Below are 18,223 nucleotides of genomic sequence, written 5' to 3'. Positions count from 1 at the left end.
TTTCAAGTGTCCAAATTATAAGAAATGACAGTGAAAAAAGTTAAGTTGTTTTTCCAGCAATTTGAAGAAAATACAACAAGCAGTTCTAACTTGGATATTCATGCACCTCAAAGGAACCTGATTTAGTTGCTTAATTAATACATTGGATTTGTTTTTATTCTCAGATAAGGCTGGAAAAGAGTTGAGAGAAAAATACTTCTGGTTTAATTTATCTCCTCCATTGCAATAACGAATTAAGTATATTATAAGTTGTTAATGTTCAGGTCAAAAGATTCACTCCTAGATCTGGCAGCAGCTGCAAATGAGGAGGTGTGTAAATTCAGACACCATATTTGAGACAGTAAGGAGTGTTCTCAGACTAACTCCATGTTTGCTCTGTCCAGACCACTCATCGTGCAGGACATGATGAATGCCAGCCTCTACTCCCCAGCTATAGTTTCACAGAAAAAATTTTACAGTAGAGAGGTACGTACAACTACTGTGAAGATGTTGACATTTCTTGAAATCTTATCTGCTAGATATTGAAGGGGCGCTGCAGTGATCTTTGTTTTTCAGGGATTTTTGTGGAAGGGATTCTTTTGGCAGGACTTGTTGGACCGAACAGAAGATAAGTAAATTGTCAGAATCGCAAAATAAATTCAAATTGGAAGAACTGTTTTACAGATTTGAGAATCATTTCCTGCTTCCTTCGTCCTCCTCCAGTTGGTGTTTGTGCCCTTCAAACGTGCATATGCCCGAGTCATCCAGGTTTTGAGGGTGTTTGGAAGTGTGGTAGCGGTTGTTTTTCAAATAGTTTTTTGTGCCGAAAAGCATGCCAATAATTTTTTTTTTTTTTTTAAAAATTATTTTTTATATCAGCACATCAAAACGATCCAAAAAGTATAAACTGCACTCAATTTTAGCAAAAAAATAAAAATTGAAAATTTTCAAAAAACAAGTGTGACCGCAATGCCAAACGGGCACTTTTTACCTGCCTAAGGCTTGACAAAAAGGATGTTGGGGAGTGTTTTTTAAAAACGGTTCCGAAAAAATTTGAAAATTTTTTATTTTTATATTTTGCTTTGAATTAATATGTTTTTGATGTTTTTAAATTATTTTGATGTGTTGATCTCAAAAATAATTTTTTAAAAACTAAAAAAAATATTATTGGTATATTTTTCTGAGTAAAAAACACTTTAAAAACCAACAACAACTACACTCTCAAACACGCTCTTTAAAATTAGCAAAATGGGTTGCCAGGCACCTGTTTTCCGATGTCTTGCCTGCCTTTTGAACGCTAATGAGTGGTTATTTTTGCTGTTTACCTTAGAACAGTAGAGATATTGTTCTCCTAACATCATTTTACACTCTCTTTTACAAGCCCAGATCGTGTTGCTTTATACATAATATGTATTTAAATGTATCATTTTGCTACAGTATATGAAAAAAATAGAATGATTTTTTTCAACGTAGTTCTTCATATTGAATTCAGTTGCCGGAGTTTCATCGTATTGTTTCTCGTAATAACAGACGCAATTGCAGGGATTGCTCGGTCCACCACCAGATGTTATGATAAAGGAGAATCTTTTTGTCGTTTTTGCTCTCTTGGTCAGAAACTCTATGCAATGATGATGATAGGTGCCGTGACGCCATTGTGTTTCAAAGTTAAATTAACTTGTTTTTTATTTATTTTATATATATAAATTTATTTTATAATAATTTTAATCAAATATATATTTTTAAAAAATTATAATTAAAAATACTTTTAAAAACTTTTTAATTTTAATTGCAATAGCAAAACTAACAAAATATCAAACCAAGTTTTAGAAGTTAATTAACTGAATTAAGCTATTTGAAACGATTTATAACATAAAAAAAATTTAAGTTTTTTGAACTCATATTTTCAAATGATGTCTTCAAAAAAAATATATTAAAAATTCAAGATAATTATTACATAATCATTAGGAATGCTAACTCTCGAAAAGAAGAGAGATTAAGTTCAAAAAAAAAAAAAAGGTAACAAGAAAATCTTAACCGCATGCCTCCAAAAACCTCTCTCTCGCTCTCTCTCTCTCAACACTCCACTCCAAGTGCATTGACTCCATTGGCAAAGCAACAAGACCATCTTCAGCCACATATAAAAACCCCATATCCTCTCTTCCTCTCCCTCTTCTCAGATAGCAGAACACCATAGCACTCCTCCTTTGTCTCCACCACCAAGCAAGGAACCAAAACCAAACCACCCTCCACTAATTAATCACCCTCCCTCTCTTAATCACATGTAATTAAAACTAAACACAATGGCCTCCATAAACACCCTTCCCTACTCCACTCCTCCACATTTCTTCCCTAAACCATCCTCCTCCCTTTACACCCCTCCTCAAAACTCCTTCTCCACTAAGCGTCGTCGTTCTCGCAAATCCAAAACCCTGACTAACAACCCCATTAAACCCTCCTCTTTAGACAGTGATTATTATATCACCCTTAACAACAATTCCCAAAATCTGAAATTAGTCCTTAATATTACCCAAATTTCAAAGTTACCCTCTTCAAGATTTCACCAGTTCCTCTCTTTAGGTCAAGAAGCAGTTGATGATTTGAAAACCCTAGTTAGTCTCGACGAGAACAATCGAGTAGTCCTCTCGTGCCAAAAGTCAACGTTGCAGTTTGCTGGTACTGTTTTACTTTCTGGGTTTCTTTTAATTTCTTCGATTAGGGTTTTGTTTAAATTAGGGTTAGGGCTTAAGCGTAAATTTGGGGCTGGAAAAAACCCTAATTTTGTTGTTCGTAGAGATAGGAGTCTAGGTGGGAAAGAAGTGATTGTTGCAGTGAATGAACAACAAAGGGAAGAGAGTAAAAGACCCAAGAGACTCGCCAACCCGGTTGAGATTTCGGATCTGGTTGATGGGTTGGGTTTTGAGAGGGGTGATTGGAGGAGGTATCGGGTTGGGAGCCAACAGAAGTTGCCGAAATGGTGGCCGGATTCGGGCTCATTTTCGGGTCGGATTGTCGGGCCGGATCAAGAGGAGTATCAGAGGGAGGCTAACAGATTAATTCGAGGTTTGGGTTATTAATTTTAGTATTATTTTTCTTATTACTAGTTAATTTGATTTGCTGTGTTATCAAAAAAGCTTTTGGTTTTTTTCATTTATTTATTTTTTCAGGTAATGGAAAAACAATGTACATTTTGTGGATTTCAATAGATGTCATGTTGGTAATTTTCTGTGTGCATTTCGACTCATTGAATTGATTTCCAGCGATCACGGATTATAGAACGAGGGGAAAGGATGTAATGGAGCATGACATAATTCAGGTCAGTGCTTTTATAACCTTTTTAATTTTAATTGTTGTCTTGGCTATATATATCATTCTGCAAGATATCAGGTTTAAGAACTATAAAATATCCCCATATTGAAAAAAACTCAGTTTTTATATGACTTGAAAAACGATTGCTCCAATCAACTAGAATTTGGCATATTTGAGCAAGTCTTGTATTGATAGTACTACAGACAAAGATTGTGTTCTGCAAGCTAGAAGGATGAAATTAGATGTGGACAGTAGAAATGAAAATTGCACTGGATATCCTGTTTAGTTAGAGGAATGTCTTTCTCATGTGTTTCTTCCTGAACACTACCTTGCTCATCCTCGTAGCTCCTTCATTACTAAAGTAGAGGCTTTTAGTATATAAAGAGAAGTTGTAAACTTAAGTAAATCATATGTATGATGCATCATATAAAAGTACTTGGGTATACCATAATTAGGCTAAGGAGAATTGGCATCATTTTGGTTTTAAGTTTTTTTACATGTGGATGTGATTTATTTGATTTGTATGAGTGATATGCATGAAAGATCATTTATAAGACATAGATGTGCTCTGTGTGTTCTCACTGGCAATTTTGATCTCTGAGTTTGAATAATTCTGATGATTTTTTCTGTTAAAATGTGATTGAATTACCAATGATGATGTTTAGTTATAATATTTCTGTTGCATTAGCTGATTCTCAATATGCACTGGACTTTTCTTTTCCTGTATGGGTGAGCAGTTGCGTCGAATATGCAGGACATCTGGAGTCAGGGCCTTGTTCAGCACAACAAACACTCGAGATGCCTTCTACCGTGCATCAATTGATGTTGTTTTAAATGTTTGCAGCAGGTCTGTGTCCTCAGGCTCGCACAAAAAAAAAAATCCTGCTTGCCACTTCATGGATTTTATCTGTGTTTGCCTTTCTGATAGCTAAAAGTTTTTTGCAAGCTTGCAGTGCCCCGAGTTACTCTACTTCTGTTGAGATTGCTGGTGAAGATCCCCGACATTTTATTGCTGGGCTTGCTGAAAATATTGGGCTTGAGAGCATTCGTGCTGCAAGAATGATATCTGCAGCTGTTGCTGCACGCACACGTTCATGTTTCTTGCAAGCATGGGTAATTCTTCTGCTCTAACTTAAGTAATTGAGGATGTGTGAGGTATTCATGGCGTGACATTAAGTTCAAAACAAAAGTACAAACTTTGGAACTAAAATTCAATTTTTCTCTTCTTGTGTATCTGGAACATGTCTTTTATAGCTTCCTGAATTCCTATCCTTTTGGGAAAATAACAGACCCTTTTTTTGTTTTTATTTTGGAGTATTTCTTTAAGTTGATTTGTTGATGGCATCCATTTTTTGCACTTGCAGGCGTTAGAAGTTCAAGGCAAACATTCTGAAGCTGTGTACGAGCTGTCAAAGATATGCCTTGTTCTACAAACATTTCCTCCTGAAGAATCCTCAGTAAGTTCTTTTGTTTGTTTCCTAGGTTTATTATACTGGTTAATTTTTGTTTGACACAAATGGTAAATAAAAGCAGCATCACACCTCTTTTTTCTTTTTTTATCACCAGTATAGCCAATGCAGTCCTCGTGCTATGGGCATTTTAAGATAATTTTAGGTATTTCCATAGCTTGAGTGAACTTTAAGAAAATAATTAATGGCCATACACACCATGTTGGCTTCTCTTATGGTTGCTTGTTGCTATTTTTGTACATCTTCTAAACCCATGTCATTTTCTTGGTTCTCATGATGGGTCTCTTTTGACCATACTGTTGAAGTAAGACAAAGATTGTTTTCGATTCCAATCCCGCTGTGGGATACAAATCTATTATCCATTTTTAGATTGCTGCATTACCGGTTCTTATAAGCAGCCTTCTAAGGAACTGGAGAAAAATATGCAGGGTAATTTTCCTCTCCATTTAAACCTCTAATGCTGTTGCGTGGTAAAGTAGCTTCCATTCTGCCATACGATCTTATGTAATTATAACTTGTTTATGACCTGATATGATCCACAATTGGATTTGTTTGTGCAGCCTGAAATGGAGATGGTGGCTCGGGGACTTGCAAGGAATTTGAAAGTGGAGCAGAGGGAACTGTTAATGAATATGTTTATGGGGGTCTGCAGTGAAGAAAGTCAGAGAAGTGCAGCTGATGCTCTTGGTTTGGTTTGTCCACTTCTCTCTTTTCCCGATTCATTTTTTGTCCTTGAAAAACTTTATAATTGTGAGGAAACCTTTTTAGCCATTATTAACAAAAAATAATTAACTAATTTCTTTTTTTTTTGGTATTTAGATGTTTCACTCTCCTCTTACTAATTCTTGTCTGTTTTTCTTTTGTAGATGCCCTCCCCTGAAGGAGTTGGCGATCAATAGTAGTAGCGCATCAAGGATACACGGAAAGTAGTGCATTTTATAGTTGTTACCTGTATTCTTTGCAACCCAAAACCTCATAGTGTACATTGGCTAATAATCAATGCTGTTCATTTTCTTAAACAACTTTTTCAATCTTCTTGCTGTTGTTTGTTTTCTCAGTTTTCTTGGTGATCTTAATGGTTAGCTTGTAGGTAATGGATTTGGTCTCCATTGCATAAAATAACAGATTTAGTGGTTATTATTCAACGTTTGAAATTATATTAAAATAATATTTTTTATTTTTTAAAATTTATTTTTTATATCAGACCAAATCAATTTGAAATAAAAAATTGTTTAAACTAAAAAAAAATGTTTTAAATGTAAAGAAAATTAATGGGATTAGATTGCCTAGCAAACATGAAATTAAGTGCATTTTATATAATGTTGATCTCTAGCGCAACTACAAGGAAGGCTTGTTGATGTGAGAAATGGGATAAAAACTTGTGAACCATAGTCAAAACCTCATCCTCTATGACATGCAAGAACTCTCACAGTTCTTATTTCAAGGGGAAGTCAAGGACTACGATGGAGCGTTTTGAAAATTATAAGATTAATTTAGAAAATCTCAAACTATAATAGCTGAATTGGAATTTTGGGTGTTAATGGTTTTGATTAGCTTCACGTAGTTATACTAAAAATCCGATTGAACTAACTAAATTTTATTAGGTAAATATTTCATTTTATATAACTAAAACCTTGTCTAAATAAGTTGATGATTCAATTGTATTTTTATTGTTTTAGGTGTAATTTATTTTATTTTATTTTATTTTAATCGTCTTCATGTATTAATATTAAAAATAATTTTTTAAAAAAATATAATATTTTAATATATTTTTAAATAAAATACACTTTAAAAAAGAAATTTTATACTTTTAAATATACTTTCAGAAACTGTTTGGGATTGAGGTATAACTTATGTTTTATAATTTTTTAAATTTTATTTTTTTATATTTTTAAATTGTTTTGATGGTTAATATCAAAAATAATTTTTAAAAATTAATAAAAATATATTATTTAATATATTTTTAAATAAAAAATACTTTAAAAAATTAATAATAATTAAAATTTCAGACACTCCCACCCGAAGAATTCAAGACTTCGGAGTTCGGATCACAGGCTTTAATGACTTGAATTGCGGTTGTTAAGAAAAGAGGTAAAAAAAAAAAAAAAGGATTAAAATCTTTTTCAAATTTCCATTGGCTAAAACAACATCACTAGTTAACAACAGCCAACAGAGCAGCTAACAAAACAAGAATATTCAAATTTCTTTCTACGCCATCTATTTCAGAAAGAGAATAAAAATTAATTTTCATTTGGCGTATATAATAAGGAGAGAAATCATGCCGGACAGGAACACGCGAGCACCCCTCCTATTCTCATTTCATTTATTGTTACAACAACTGCACTTCTCTCAAATCTCAGGTCCTCTCGCTCTCCTCCTCTCCCTGTTAATTTCTGTTTGGTCGCCGAGAAAATACAAAATCAGAAAGAAAAACTTGGGATATCTTCTTTTCTTTTCTCAGTATCCAAACACAGCTTCTTTCTCTCACTGTTTTATCTTCTCTTAATCGATGAAATGAATAATCATTCCAATTCGATTTGATATCTCTCTCTTTTGCAGGTAGATCGTTCTAGAAGATCTCTTTCTTTTCTCTCTCTTTCTCTCGCTCGCTACCAGATTATCGAGGTAATGATGGGAAAATACGGTTTTGCACGTGTAGATCTTGTGCGATCTTAATTTCTGTACTTAAATCCCTAGTTGAAGCTTATTTTGTTTAATTTGATCTTAATTGGATATGATTTTGGTTTTCCTGTTCTTGTGCAGTGGAAGTGATTACTAAGTGAAGAATCAATCAGCAGCTTTAAGAATGGTTTCCTTTGAAATGAATGACCGCAAAAGTGAGTCTAATTCTATCTTCTTTCTTACGACTTGCTATTTGCATGGATGCGTATTTTTTAATCTTTAGAATTTTTGTTTTTAGCTAACTGTGTTTGTTTTGGCTTGAGATTTATTGAAAGTTGACAAAAAGTCTAGTAGTTATCGCAGTCGAGGTGTTTACTTAGTTGAAAAGGCATGTTATTGTTACTAATGAGTTTGAGAATTTATTTCCTTGTGAAAAAATGTATGAAATGGTTACTTATTGAAGAAGTTGTATTAGGCTTGTAACAACTAACTAGGTTGGTTGATTTTAGAATTGCTCTAAGTAGTCATGATAACGGATTCAAACTGAGGAACCTTATATGGGAAATATATGTTTAAATATATATATATTTCTGTGGTTTGATGAAGATTTGACAAGCTTGAACTGGTTGAGGAGTCTTAAGCAGTTTCTAAGTGATAGTCAATGTACCTTGTGCTCCTAGCTATGGCCTTCTGTTGATTCAATGTTCTCGTGAATAATGGCCTTGTCTATGTGACTCTTAGCATGAATTATAGGTGGCAGAAGAATAGAAGAAGGAATGAGTTTTTGATTACGTATGTTTGGTATGCTATACGATCTTTCAAAATTCTTACACCTCTTGATTTTTGTGAAATGAATCAGAGATTGGGCTGGGCTTGACTGGATTTGGCATATTTTTCTCATTCCTGGGAATTGTCTTCTTCTTTGACAAGGGATTAATTGCTATGGGAAATGTAAGTGCCCTGCCAAGCATGTCCTCATACGTCATCTAGTCTCTTTTTCTTGTGTTATGACATCAGTTTAATGGTGCTTCTTTCTTTGTGGTACTTGATCAGATCCTTTTCATCGCTGGAGTCAGTCTCACTATTGGACCAAAATCTACCATGCAATTCTTCATGAAACGCCAAAACTTTAAGGTGGCTTATCTCTGTGTCTGCGTGCACATGTGAACTTTACATCAGCTGCATGTATTTTATTCTCTCTCAACACTTGTGCTTTGCTGGTTATGCAGGGAACCATTTCATTTGGTGCTGGCTTCTTCTTTGTGGTCATAGGATGGCCTGTTATTGGCATGATTTTGGAAGCGTATGGGTTCATCGTGCTCTTTAGGTCAGTTGGATATTTATCTAAATGGTTTATGGTTATCTGCCTTACTTCATCCGGTTGAAGATTCTGACAGGAATTTTCCACAGTGGTTTCTGGCATACACTGGCAGTTTTTGTGCAGAGGATACCGATTTTTGGATGGGTGTTCCAACAGCCTTTTGTGAGATCGGTATGTTTACTTTGGATCTGAAAATAAAAACCCTTCCTTTTGGACTTTCATCCTTGTAGATACCTTCTTTTTTGGGGAGAGTATCTGGACTGTTCTATGTCTGGGGTTTTGCTCGTCATGCTTGCTTGCATTGGACGAGCAAAACCAATGGCAGTAAAAGCAGAATCTGGTCTCGGTTAAGCCTTATAATTTAAATACATTCTTTATTCACAAACACCTTACTGTTAGAAGCTGGTCTAATTTTGTATTTTGATGTGCAGTTTTTTGATCGATATCGGGGCAAAAGAGTGCCAGTGTAAATGCAGTGTCAGAAGGAAGTGCAACTAAACTCCAGATAAGCCCACGTTCTAGAATTTGTAAAAAAAAAATATAGTCAGCTCCGGACATAATCTTTTTGGCACATGTAAGGATGACTGTTAACTCTGGAATCAAAGGGTAAGTGCAACTAAGCTGCAAACACATTTGCAAGTCAATGTAAAATACAGGGGAATCAAGACCTTGAAGTTTTTGTTCTGTTTGGGTGACCAACGATTCAATTTCATTTGATAACAGGTATGTCTTTTGTTGAATGAAACAGAAGGAAATAGACTCAGCTTATTCTTTTACTATTCTGTAGGTGTTTCTCCTTTCTCTGTTATTGTGTAATTAACACAATAAATGTCATGTCAGCTGTTACTGAATCTTGGCTGCTGTTGTTTTTTCTTGGCTTGGATGATTTCCTTTTATGCATATCGAGCCAAGAGGAAAAGTTAATGAGATATTGTCTTTGCCTTCATAGTTTCTAAACTGGGGTTGATATGATAATCTACTGATCTGACTCGAATCTAAACTGAGTTGAGTTTTGAAAGTCATGCTAAAATGGAAGGATAAAGAAAGTCATGTTTTTTAGGGGTTATATGGTAAATAAGAGTGTTAGTTTGTGCCTGTAATATCATACGATTGATCACACTGTAACGAGGCTAGAGGAAAGGTAGCATCACTTTCTGCAAGGAACATATCCAGCGGACATGAACATTCCCACCAGTTCTCCATTCTGTTTCAGAAGGCTTTCCATACTAGCGTTACATTTCACGATAATCCTTCCGGATATTCGGCCTCCTGCTTGACCTTCTGACTAAAGGTACATCAGGGACTTCCATTATTTTCTCCGTTGAAGTGGTAGCCCAACTATCTTTCCGAGCACTTTTACTCGTCATCCCACCGGAAAGGTTCTCAGTGGTCTCTGATGTTGAAAGAAATGCAGATGGACTTTCTTCCTGTATTTCTCTAAAATTCCTCCGCCTGGACATGCTTCTAGTGACAACTCCTCTGCTTGGTGTGATTTGTTCCCCCGTTGCTATATCAACTCTACGTGGAATTATACCTCCATCTATGTACTTCCGGTCAGCCGTCCTCTTATTTTTCCTTGGAGTTTCATCCAGCACAGCATTTGCCACAGCGACTGGATTCTTTGAGTCTGGACTGATTGCCAATGGAGAGAGTTTGGCATCGTTGCTGCAGAAATGATCTAGGATATCAGCGAGTGCACTATCCATGGAATCTCCAAGAGGGTGCGTTGCAATATCGCGGATCCTTGTCACCGGGAGATCATCAAAAGAAACGGAGGCGGCGCTTGCGCTGGTACCAGAAGACATTTTGGGCTCATCAAAACCCGATTTTCCGGGACTGCCTCTGTTAGCAGACTCTTCACCACCCAATCGGGTGGCAAGTTCTAACCAACAATATGGAAATCCCAGTTGGAAATGCTCACAAATCTGCTCAAAGCAACAGTTCCGTTTTCGTGTTCATTATTAGAAAATCAACAATTGAACTTAAATACAACTAGAGCAGTCATCACCCTATCTAAAAACCCGCATCCAATTTGATTTTCCTTCTTTACGGTGCACAAGCTGTGGACATATAAATGTTCACTCAAAGCAAACACTGTTCAGTAAAAATTTGAATTTTTTTTACTTCAAATTATTATTTTTTAACACTTTTTATATATAAAAAATAATTTTTAAAAAATAAAACAAATTTTACTTCAAATTTCTGAAAACAAATATCACAGAACACCATATGATTTGAAGCACAAAAACAGAGGATAAGCCTGAACGAAAATGAGAGCACACCTGGAATGAAAACCCATTTTGACGCGTTCGATCTCTATTTATGAATCCACTAATTGTAACAGTGATGCCATCCTTTGTCTCAAGAACGGTGGCATAATGTCTTCTGACAATCGCTGCCGAGCAAAACATTCTTGTTCCTACTCCTCTATGGCCATCAAATCCAATGCAAAAACCAGACAAACACGGCATTAATTCCTTGCTTACTGATCATCACAAAAAATAAAAAAAAAAAGGAGCTGAGTTTATAGAATAATTTATGCCCCAGAATACAAACTAGAAAAAAAAAAAAAAAACATTGTAATTGTAATTAAATTATATAATCAAAGAACTAATACAAAAAAGAAAATTAACAGCAACAAAAACTAAATAATCTGTTCACTTACTCTCTAAAAGTAAACCCAGAAACAGCTAAGCCATCCCCTTCTGCCTTGGCCAGCCACCAGTCATATAACCACACCTGCGAAACACAACCAGATAACCATAGATTTGTCCAAAAAGAAAAACCCATTAACCAAAAACGCCATTTATGTATTTACACCTATATAAACAAAAAAAAATAAAAAAAAGCCCACGATAGAAGGAAAGGAAGGAGGGGGAAAGGTTACTGTACGGATTTAAGAGATAAAGAAGAGACAGGGGTGATATTGTTCGGCGTTCTTGACTTAAGATGCGACAGAGAACGATGAAAGATTTTGGTTAGTGAAGCTGGGGTAGTGGCACTGTTAGATCCTTTCCTTTTCGGGTCAGTCGACATTTTTCTGGGTCGGGTCTTCTCTCTTTTGGCCCTCTGACGGCGTTGGTGTGAGTGGCCAAAATTGGCGGGAGTTTTTGCCTCGAATAATAACGCGCCAAAATAACCCACTTCAGCATCCTTCGTGGATCCATAATATTTCTCTAGTAGAATATTTAGATATTCCATCTAATCAAGTAACCTGAAAAAACAAAATTAATAGCCCATATTATAATTTCAACTAAAGTAAGCTGATTTTATTTGAATCATTTTAAAAGAAAAATAATAACTTTAAAAAAAAAGTATCCAAGAGCATATAACTGATGGTGTTTAGGAAATACTATCTAACTTATGTTAAAAGATTATAATTAAAAAGGCAAATAATAAAAATATCAAAATGAAAAGATAAAGAAGACCCTTGACTGGAGGTTTTTTTACTTCAAGGGCAGTTAAGTAATTTCAATGTATATTAACAAATCAAAAGACAATAATGACCTCATTAAAACAATAAATAACAAAAAAAAAAAACCCAAACTTGAAAATACATAAAAATCATTGATCAAAGGCTATGTTTTTTTTTTTTTTTTACTTTAAAGGCATTTTAGTAATTTCATTACATATTAAAAAACAAAAAATAAAAACCGCCCCTTAGACACTGGTCATATATTCCTTGATTTAAAAGGCATTTTAGTATTTTGACTCTTTAAAAAATTAAAAAAGACTTTTTTTTGTAACAGTCCTAGCCCAACTTGTCATATATTATCCATTTTGGGCTTTACTGCCCTTACCCTAGTGACATTCTGAGCCTGTTTGCAACCAACACTGTTCCCAATCCCTCACCCACCGAGGGACGGAACTCATTGCAGTCGGACATGAGGTTGAACAGCCTGACGTTTGGCCAAAACGAAGCGTATGACAAGTTAACAACCAACACTCTTAATAAGTTTAGCTATCAATTCCTTACCCGCCGACGTGGGATATAACACTCTTAACCCTATAAGTCAAGCCAATTATTATATGATCGAGGGGCAAAACCATACTTATATTATTACAATCTACAATGCCACTGAGTTTATAGCTATAATAAAAAAGCGTTGTGGATATCATCCTTTCGTTTTAGTTTTTTATATATATATAATAAAAGGTAGTTTTTTGTTACATTTTCACTTAAAAAAAACTTATCTAAGTTCAATGAGAATAATAAGATATTAACTCAATTTAAAGGGATCAAAACACATCATTTTGACTCTTTATTTTAAATATAAGAAATTTCAACGGTTTTTTTTTACTAAGTTTTACCCGGATCAATTGGATTGCAAAATTATTGAATCACATGTTAACTAAAATTTTTAATTAAATTAGCTCATGTAAATCCTTTTTCTACTTTTTTTTAAAAAAAAAAAACCATACTAAACCAAACTTCCACTGGACTTTTCGAGTCCAATTTGGATTTTATAATTACCTCACATGTATTATTTATTGTTGTTCTACTTTGTGTTGGGGTATGCCAAACTTCTTTGTTATACGTTTATATATAAATTCAATTAGGTTGTCATGATATTAATGACAATTAAACTGACAGTTGTAATATGCAAACAAAATTAATTTATAGAAAAATTGTTTTTAGAACTTGTGGCAGTCTTTTTAAAAGTTTTAGGGCTAATATTTTACAAAATTTGAGCATAGCTGTGAGATAGAATTAGATAATAAAAAAATATGAAGAGCAAGTTTGCACCAGGCTGGAGTTAACACAGCAAAAGAGAAGGCAAACACACACACACACACACTCTTCCCAATAAATGGAAACCATTTCCATATGCTCCTTCAAATTGACATGGTTTGGTTGAGTGGCAAGAATATTCAGCATGATAACCTCATCATCAAGTTCAGATTTGCCAGCTCGCAAGCTAGCGCATTTCCGGAGGAGACCACGAAGAGAAGCACACGTGTCATTCTTGGACAGTGCATCTGTAGTTTCTGCCAATTTTATGCACCGCCTCAGCATCGAAACTTGAGCAACACTATCCATAGCTAAAATGACCGGTAAGGTAGTTACATAAAGCATCACTCGACAAAGCTTCAGGAGTTCGATGCTGAGAAGAGCTTCTACGATCTTCACGATTCTCCATGCATAGCTGATCAATGATGCTCTAAGGTTATTGAATTTTTCAACAATAATGCTTTCAGAAAGCTGAGGGGAACAACTCCCATGAACAATAGCTGCTGGTTGCATCTCATGGGAAATTTTAGTGCTGGGACCGTCATTTTGAGAGAAAAACTGAAATTCGGTGAAAGAAAAACGAAGTCAGTTCTCTAAATTAGCGCTATGCATTTTCTATTATTCTTGTTATATGTTTATGACCTAGCAAGCAAGCCTTAAAGACCTTACATGTCACCTTCAGGCTCAAAAATTTCATGCTAACCTCATGTTTTTTCCAACTATATGCAAAAATGAATACTATACAGTTTTCCTTCTCTAAAGTCAAAAATCTTCCCTCGAGTAAAACAAGCACTTTTCATTTTTGAAGGCATGATTTCTGGTAAAAAGGATCAAATGATACATCTCTCGCATTAATTAAACATGCAACATTTTATACAACTTCAGACATATTTTCATCAATTCTTCAAGAAAAAGAGATACAAGTTCATTTCAAAGAAAGGTGAACAGATCAATGGAGAAACTTTTTAGCCCTCTTCGGCTAAAGCAGACAAATAGAGTTGTTAAGCCAATAAAATTACCACGTTAACATAAAGCAAATTAACACCAGAACCATACCAATCACAGCTCTGAAAAATCAGCAAGAAACATATCCTCCCACTGCCTTGACGGCAGTACATATTCTGGGCACTTGGCAATGTCAGGAATCCGGGGCATATAAACAGTTTGTTCTTCGTTAACTCCACTCCTATCAAGCTTGGCTACTTTAACTTTAGGAATGTGAGCAGCCTCCCACCTAAACAGAAGAAGAAAGAAATATCAGTTAACTGGGAAAGGAAAAAAAAGTAGGATATATAACTGGGAAAGATATATCAGTTAAACGCTAGCACACTAGCATCAATAACTGGGAAAGGGAAAAAACAAAGTAGGATATATAATGGTAGCTGACACGCCTGAGGTATTCTAATCATCATCCACATTTGTTTTAAAAATGGTAATCTTGAACTCACAATAAATATATAAATAAATAATCAACACAAAGATATTTCAGCCAGAAAGATGAGAAAATGATGTGTGGAAATAACTGTAACAGGTACAGCATTCTGTGCATTCACCAAAAAGTAGCGGGTTGCATCTCTTTATTAGTTTTTAATCACAAAAGAATGTAATTGAACATACTGTACAATGACACAAGGATCCCAAGAGGTCTAGGCTGGCCAACAGAAAGAATTTCTATGTACAATGACTATATCCAAGTAGCATACACACAGCAATCATTAGCCTAACAGTTCAACAGATATGTACGGATATGAATAAGGACTTTAGCCAGATTCCCTTGGGCTACTCTTCAAAATGCAAATACATTCAACGGTTCCATCTTCCCCTTGCTGCAACCACACCTGCCCAAACAGAAAGTGAACCAATCAAATAGACAAAATAAGAGCTGAAATCAGAAGGGAATGGATGGGGAATCTGATTTCGACATCGTTATTATGATTTAACCTGTTTTATTTTCAAAAGAAGGGGGCTAAAAACCAGGAGGTAGAAAAGGAGGGGAAGGAAACAAAAACAACAACAAAGCCTCAATCCCAAACCAGTTGAGTAAAGCAGAGTGAAAATTAGAAAATAAAAATACAATAGAATTTTATGAAAAAAATGAGAAAATAAAATTGGAGGAAGAGAAAACAAAAGAATTGTAAATCAGATCTGCTGAACTCAAAGAAAACAACAAAAGAAATTTCCATTGAATAGATGAAAAACAAACACAAGCACCAAGAATTTTGGTGATAAGAACAATGAGAAGCAAAGGAACCAGCATGATAAATCAAGAATAGATTTCTTGAGAAGCAAAGGAACCAGCATGATTGCTTTAAAACAATCAAGGGCCAATGGCAACTAAAGGAAAAACCATGTTTTAGTAACAGAAGCCGCACAAAAGGCAGCTGTTTAAAACTCAGATTTTCAGGCATATCATTAAAGCATCATCTGCATAACCAAATAGCCAGGCTATCTGTTCTTCAAATCAACTGCTTGGCATTTCATCTGCACTAAATAAAAGCTCCACTGTTTGCAAGACCTGCTAGAGTTGACTCAGACCAACTATGCAGATATGGTGATGATAGCATTCACCATCTTATATCCTAGAATGTCAATGGACACCTATTCTGGGCCAAGCGCGCAACAGTTGAAAATCTTACAACCTTTTCTTCTTAACTATAATTTTCTTTTCTTTTCTTTTCTTTTTTTGCCCCTCTCTCCCATCCAAAAAATGAATAATCTTAGGTTTGGGCAGACACTAGACATCATCACTCTTCATAGACTCTATTGAAAATGAACCAGCGAAGTTTAAACTGTTATACAGAAAGAATCAATGTACTTAACAGAGTTCGTAATAACAAGAGTGCATCAAGTCATTCCTATTTCATCCAAATAGCACACCATAACACGATACATGTCAGTAAGCCTTTTACATTGTGATCTTATAATTAAGTTATATAGTGAGATGCTAAGGCCTCTTCTAAATAAAAACATCACATGAAGCAAGAATTGAATATGTTAACAAATCACTGCAGAAATAATTCAAACATTGTGGAATTAAAACAGTAAGAAAATGCAGGCGGGGAACAAGAACACCACTTACCAAGAATGCCAGGTTCCTTCCTTCCAAAAGGCTCCAGGGGATTGAAGTTCAAGCTAACGTTCTTCTGATGCTTTGAACTTGCCAAGTCTTTATACCCCTCCACGATATCATATCCAAGTCCAGTGTATACATCTCTCCACAATTTTCTCTGTTCTACAATATTTGCAAACCTCAGGGCCTCCATTTCCACCCTCGAGTACTTCCTCTTCATCTGATCCCCATCTGTTGCACATTTATCTCGAATTTCACCAACATGGATTGTTCTATTTTGAGCTTCACCAACTTGGGTCACTTTCTTTTGCCCTTCACTCGTCTCCAAACCCTTTGTTGCAACCTTTCCCCTTCTCCGTGGCCTTTTCTCCTTCTTTCCATCAGTTCCCTGTTTCCCATTCTTCTTTCCATTCCTCTCAGCAGCATTAGCACCACCATTAGCAGTTTCGGTCTCTGAAACTGGTTCAATCAACACTGTATCATCAATCAATTCAAACTTCAAAGAACGTCTAACAGATTCATGAAATCCTTTGAGACTTCCCGAGACTCCCACATTAGTATCAAAATCATCAACATTGTTATCCACACTGGTTTTGTTCTTCAAGATTGAACCAACTTCAAGTTCTTCCAGTAACTGCTTCTTCTTTGCTTCCAATAAACTTTCTCCTCCACTTTCTTTCGCCTTCGCAGACTCTTTATTATCATCAGTACCCAAGCCCATCTCAGCCTCAAAACATTCACTTCCCACAAAATCTTTCCTCTTCTCTTTCACTTCTTTCGCATCATCAACACTCCATTCAATCTCTCCTTTCTTTAATCCACCATCCACAGAATTCTCAGTTTCTTTCACTTTCGCACCAGAACTCTCAATCTTTTCATCAAACTCTCCACTTTCACAAGACCCAGAAACCAATCCACAAAAAGCAACATTCTTTTCATTCAAAAAATGACACTTTACTTCATTTTCTTCAAAACCGATTCCTTGTTTCTCTCGGAAACTAGTATCAGATTCAGTTAAACAAGAGCTCTTTACCTTCTTGAAAGACGTTGGGCTTGGATTGTCTTGATGATTGGCTTCTTCTTGGACTGCATTTGTAGGTGAAATAATTGAGTCTCCTTGAGGAGAGAATGTAGAGAAAAGAGAACAAGAGTGGTCTTGTTGTTGTTTTTGAAGGAGAGATTCTTCTTCAATCTCTGTGATTCTTCTTTTGGAACCAACTGATGTATCATCAGCCATCTTGAATTCTGTTTTCTCCAAGCCAGAAAAGGCACATAAATCTTGTTTATCGGAATTCTAGAGAGAGAAAGAGAGGGTTCACAAGCTTTGGTTTTTTGGATTTTAGAGAGTTTTCTGTGTTTGAAAGATTGAGACTCGAGGAAGCGAGGGAGGGAGAGGGAGAGGGGGGTTTACAGAGATGATTTTTGAGGGTTTAGCTTTTGAGTGGGTTTAATGGGCTTTTGAGTTCAATGGCTTGGGCTTTTGGGTGGTCATGAATCAATCTCCACGTCTGAATTTAATGCTGTTAAACTTTTTTAAAAAATATATTTTTTAATTTTAAAAAATATTAAATTATTTTTTTAAAATGATCTTTTTTTATGATTGTAATATGTTAATATAAATAACACAATTAAAAATATTTTTATATATTTTTATTTAAAAATATTTTTTGTACAAAAACATTATATATCATGTTACTAAACACATAATAGATATTTTGGTTATC

The 18,223-nt window shown here is 35.1% G+C and overlaps 4 protein-coding genes across 6 annotated transcripts; 2 read left to right on the top strand and 2 right to left on the bottom strand.

The window, feature by feature from the left end:
* Positions 1 to 2,023: 2,023 nt before the first annotated feature.
* Positions 2,024 to 5,791, top strand: LOC118032092 (uncharacterized). Its single transcript, XM_035036688.2, has 7 exons — positions 2,024 to 3,039; positions 3,237 to 3,292; positions 4,023 to 4,132; positions 4,239 to 4,398; positions 4,650 to 4,742; positions 5,315 to 5,446; positions 5,621 to 5,791. Exons 1-7 carry the CDS (start codon positions 2,280 to 2,282, stop codon positions 5,651 to 5,653), a joined length of 1,344 nt encoding a protein of 447 aa, XP_034892579.1. The 5' UTR covers positions 2,024 to 2,279; the 3' UTR covers positions 5,654 to 5,791.
* A 1,153-nt stretch (positions 5,792 to 6,944) lies between these two features.
* LOC118032094 (vesicle transport protein GOT1) lies at positions 6,945 to 9,548 on the top strand. Of its 2 annotated transcripts, none has more exons than XM_035036691.2 (8): positions 6,945 to 7,114; positions 7,314 to 7,379; positions 7,518 to 7,591; positions 8,236 to 8,327; positions 8,430 to 8,510; positions 8,606 to 8,703; positions 8,787 to 8,868; positions 9,129 to 9,548. In XM_035036691.2, exons 3-8 carry the CDS (start codon positions 7,561 to 7,563, stop codon positions 9,165 to 9,167), a joined length of 423 nt encoding a protein of 140 aa, XP_034892582.1. In that variant the 5' UTR covers positions 6,945 to 7,114; positions 7,314 to 7,379; positions 7,518 to 7,560; the 3' UTR covers positions 9,168 to 9,548. The 2 variants fall into 2 exon arrangements, with proteins under 2 accessions (XP_034892582.1, XP_073266733.1); XM_073410632.1 differs by lacking the exon at positions 6,945 to 7,114 and adding an exon at positions 7,129 to 7,214.
* A 187-nt stretch (positions 9,549 to 9,735) lies between these two features.
* Positions 9,736 to 11,927, bottom strand: LOC118032093 (uncharacterized). Its single transcript, XM_035036689.2, has 4 exons — positions 11,590 to 11,927; positions 11,363 to 11,436; positions 10,980 to 11,124; positions 9,736 to 10,622 (listed from the first exon to the last, which is right to left on the bottom strand). Exons 1-4 carry the CDS (start codon positions 11,896 to 11,898, stop codon positions 9,930 to 9,932), a joined length of 1,221 nt encoding a protein of 406 aa, XP_034892580.2. The 5' UTR covers positions 11,899 to 11,927; the 3' UTR covers positions 9,736 to 9,929.
* A 1,370-nt stretch (positions 11,928 to 13,297) lies between these two features.
* On the bottom strand, positions 13,298 to 17,908 carry LOC118032095 (uncharacterized). 2 transcript variants are annotated; one of them, XM_035036692.2, is made up of 3 exons: positions 16,509 to 17,908; positions 14,486 to 15,267; positions 13,298 to 13,987 (listed from the first exon to the last, which is right to left on the bottom strand). In XM_035036692.2, exons 1-2 carry the CDS (start codon positions 17,734 to 17,736, stop codon positions 15,233 to 15,235), a joined length of 1,263 nt encoding a protein of 420 aa, XP_034892583.1. In that variant the 5' UTR covers positions 17,737 to 17,908; the 3' UTR covers positions 13,298 to 13,987; positions 14,486 to 15,232. The 2 variants fall into 2 exon arrangements, with proteins under 2 accessions (XP_034892583.1, XP_073266423.1); XM_073410322.1 differs by having other exon boundaries at positions 14,486 to 14,663.
* Between the last annotated feature and the right edge of the window lie 315 nt (positions 17,909 to 18,223).

This window comes from Populus alba, chromosome 7 (genome assembly GCF_005239225.2).
Source record: "Populus alba chromosome 7, ASM523922v2, whole genome shotgun sequence".
Classification (NCBI taxonomy): domain Eukaryota; kingdom Viridiplantae; phylum Streptophyta; class Magnoliopsida; order Malpighiales; family Salicaceae; genus Populus; species Populus alba.
Note: the sequence above shows the minus strand (reverse complement) of the source record. Positions and strands in the feature narration are given on the sequence as shown.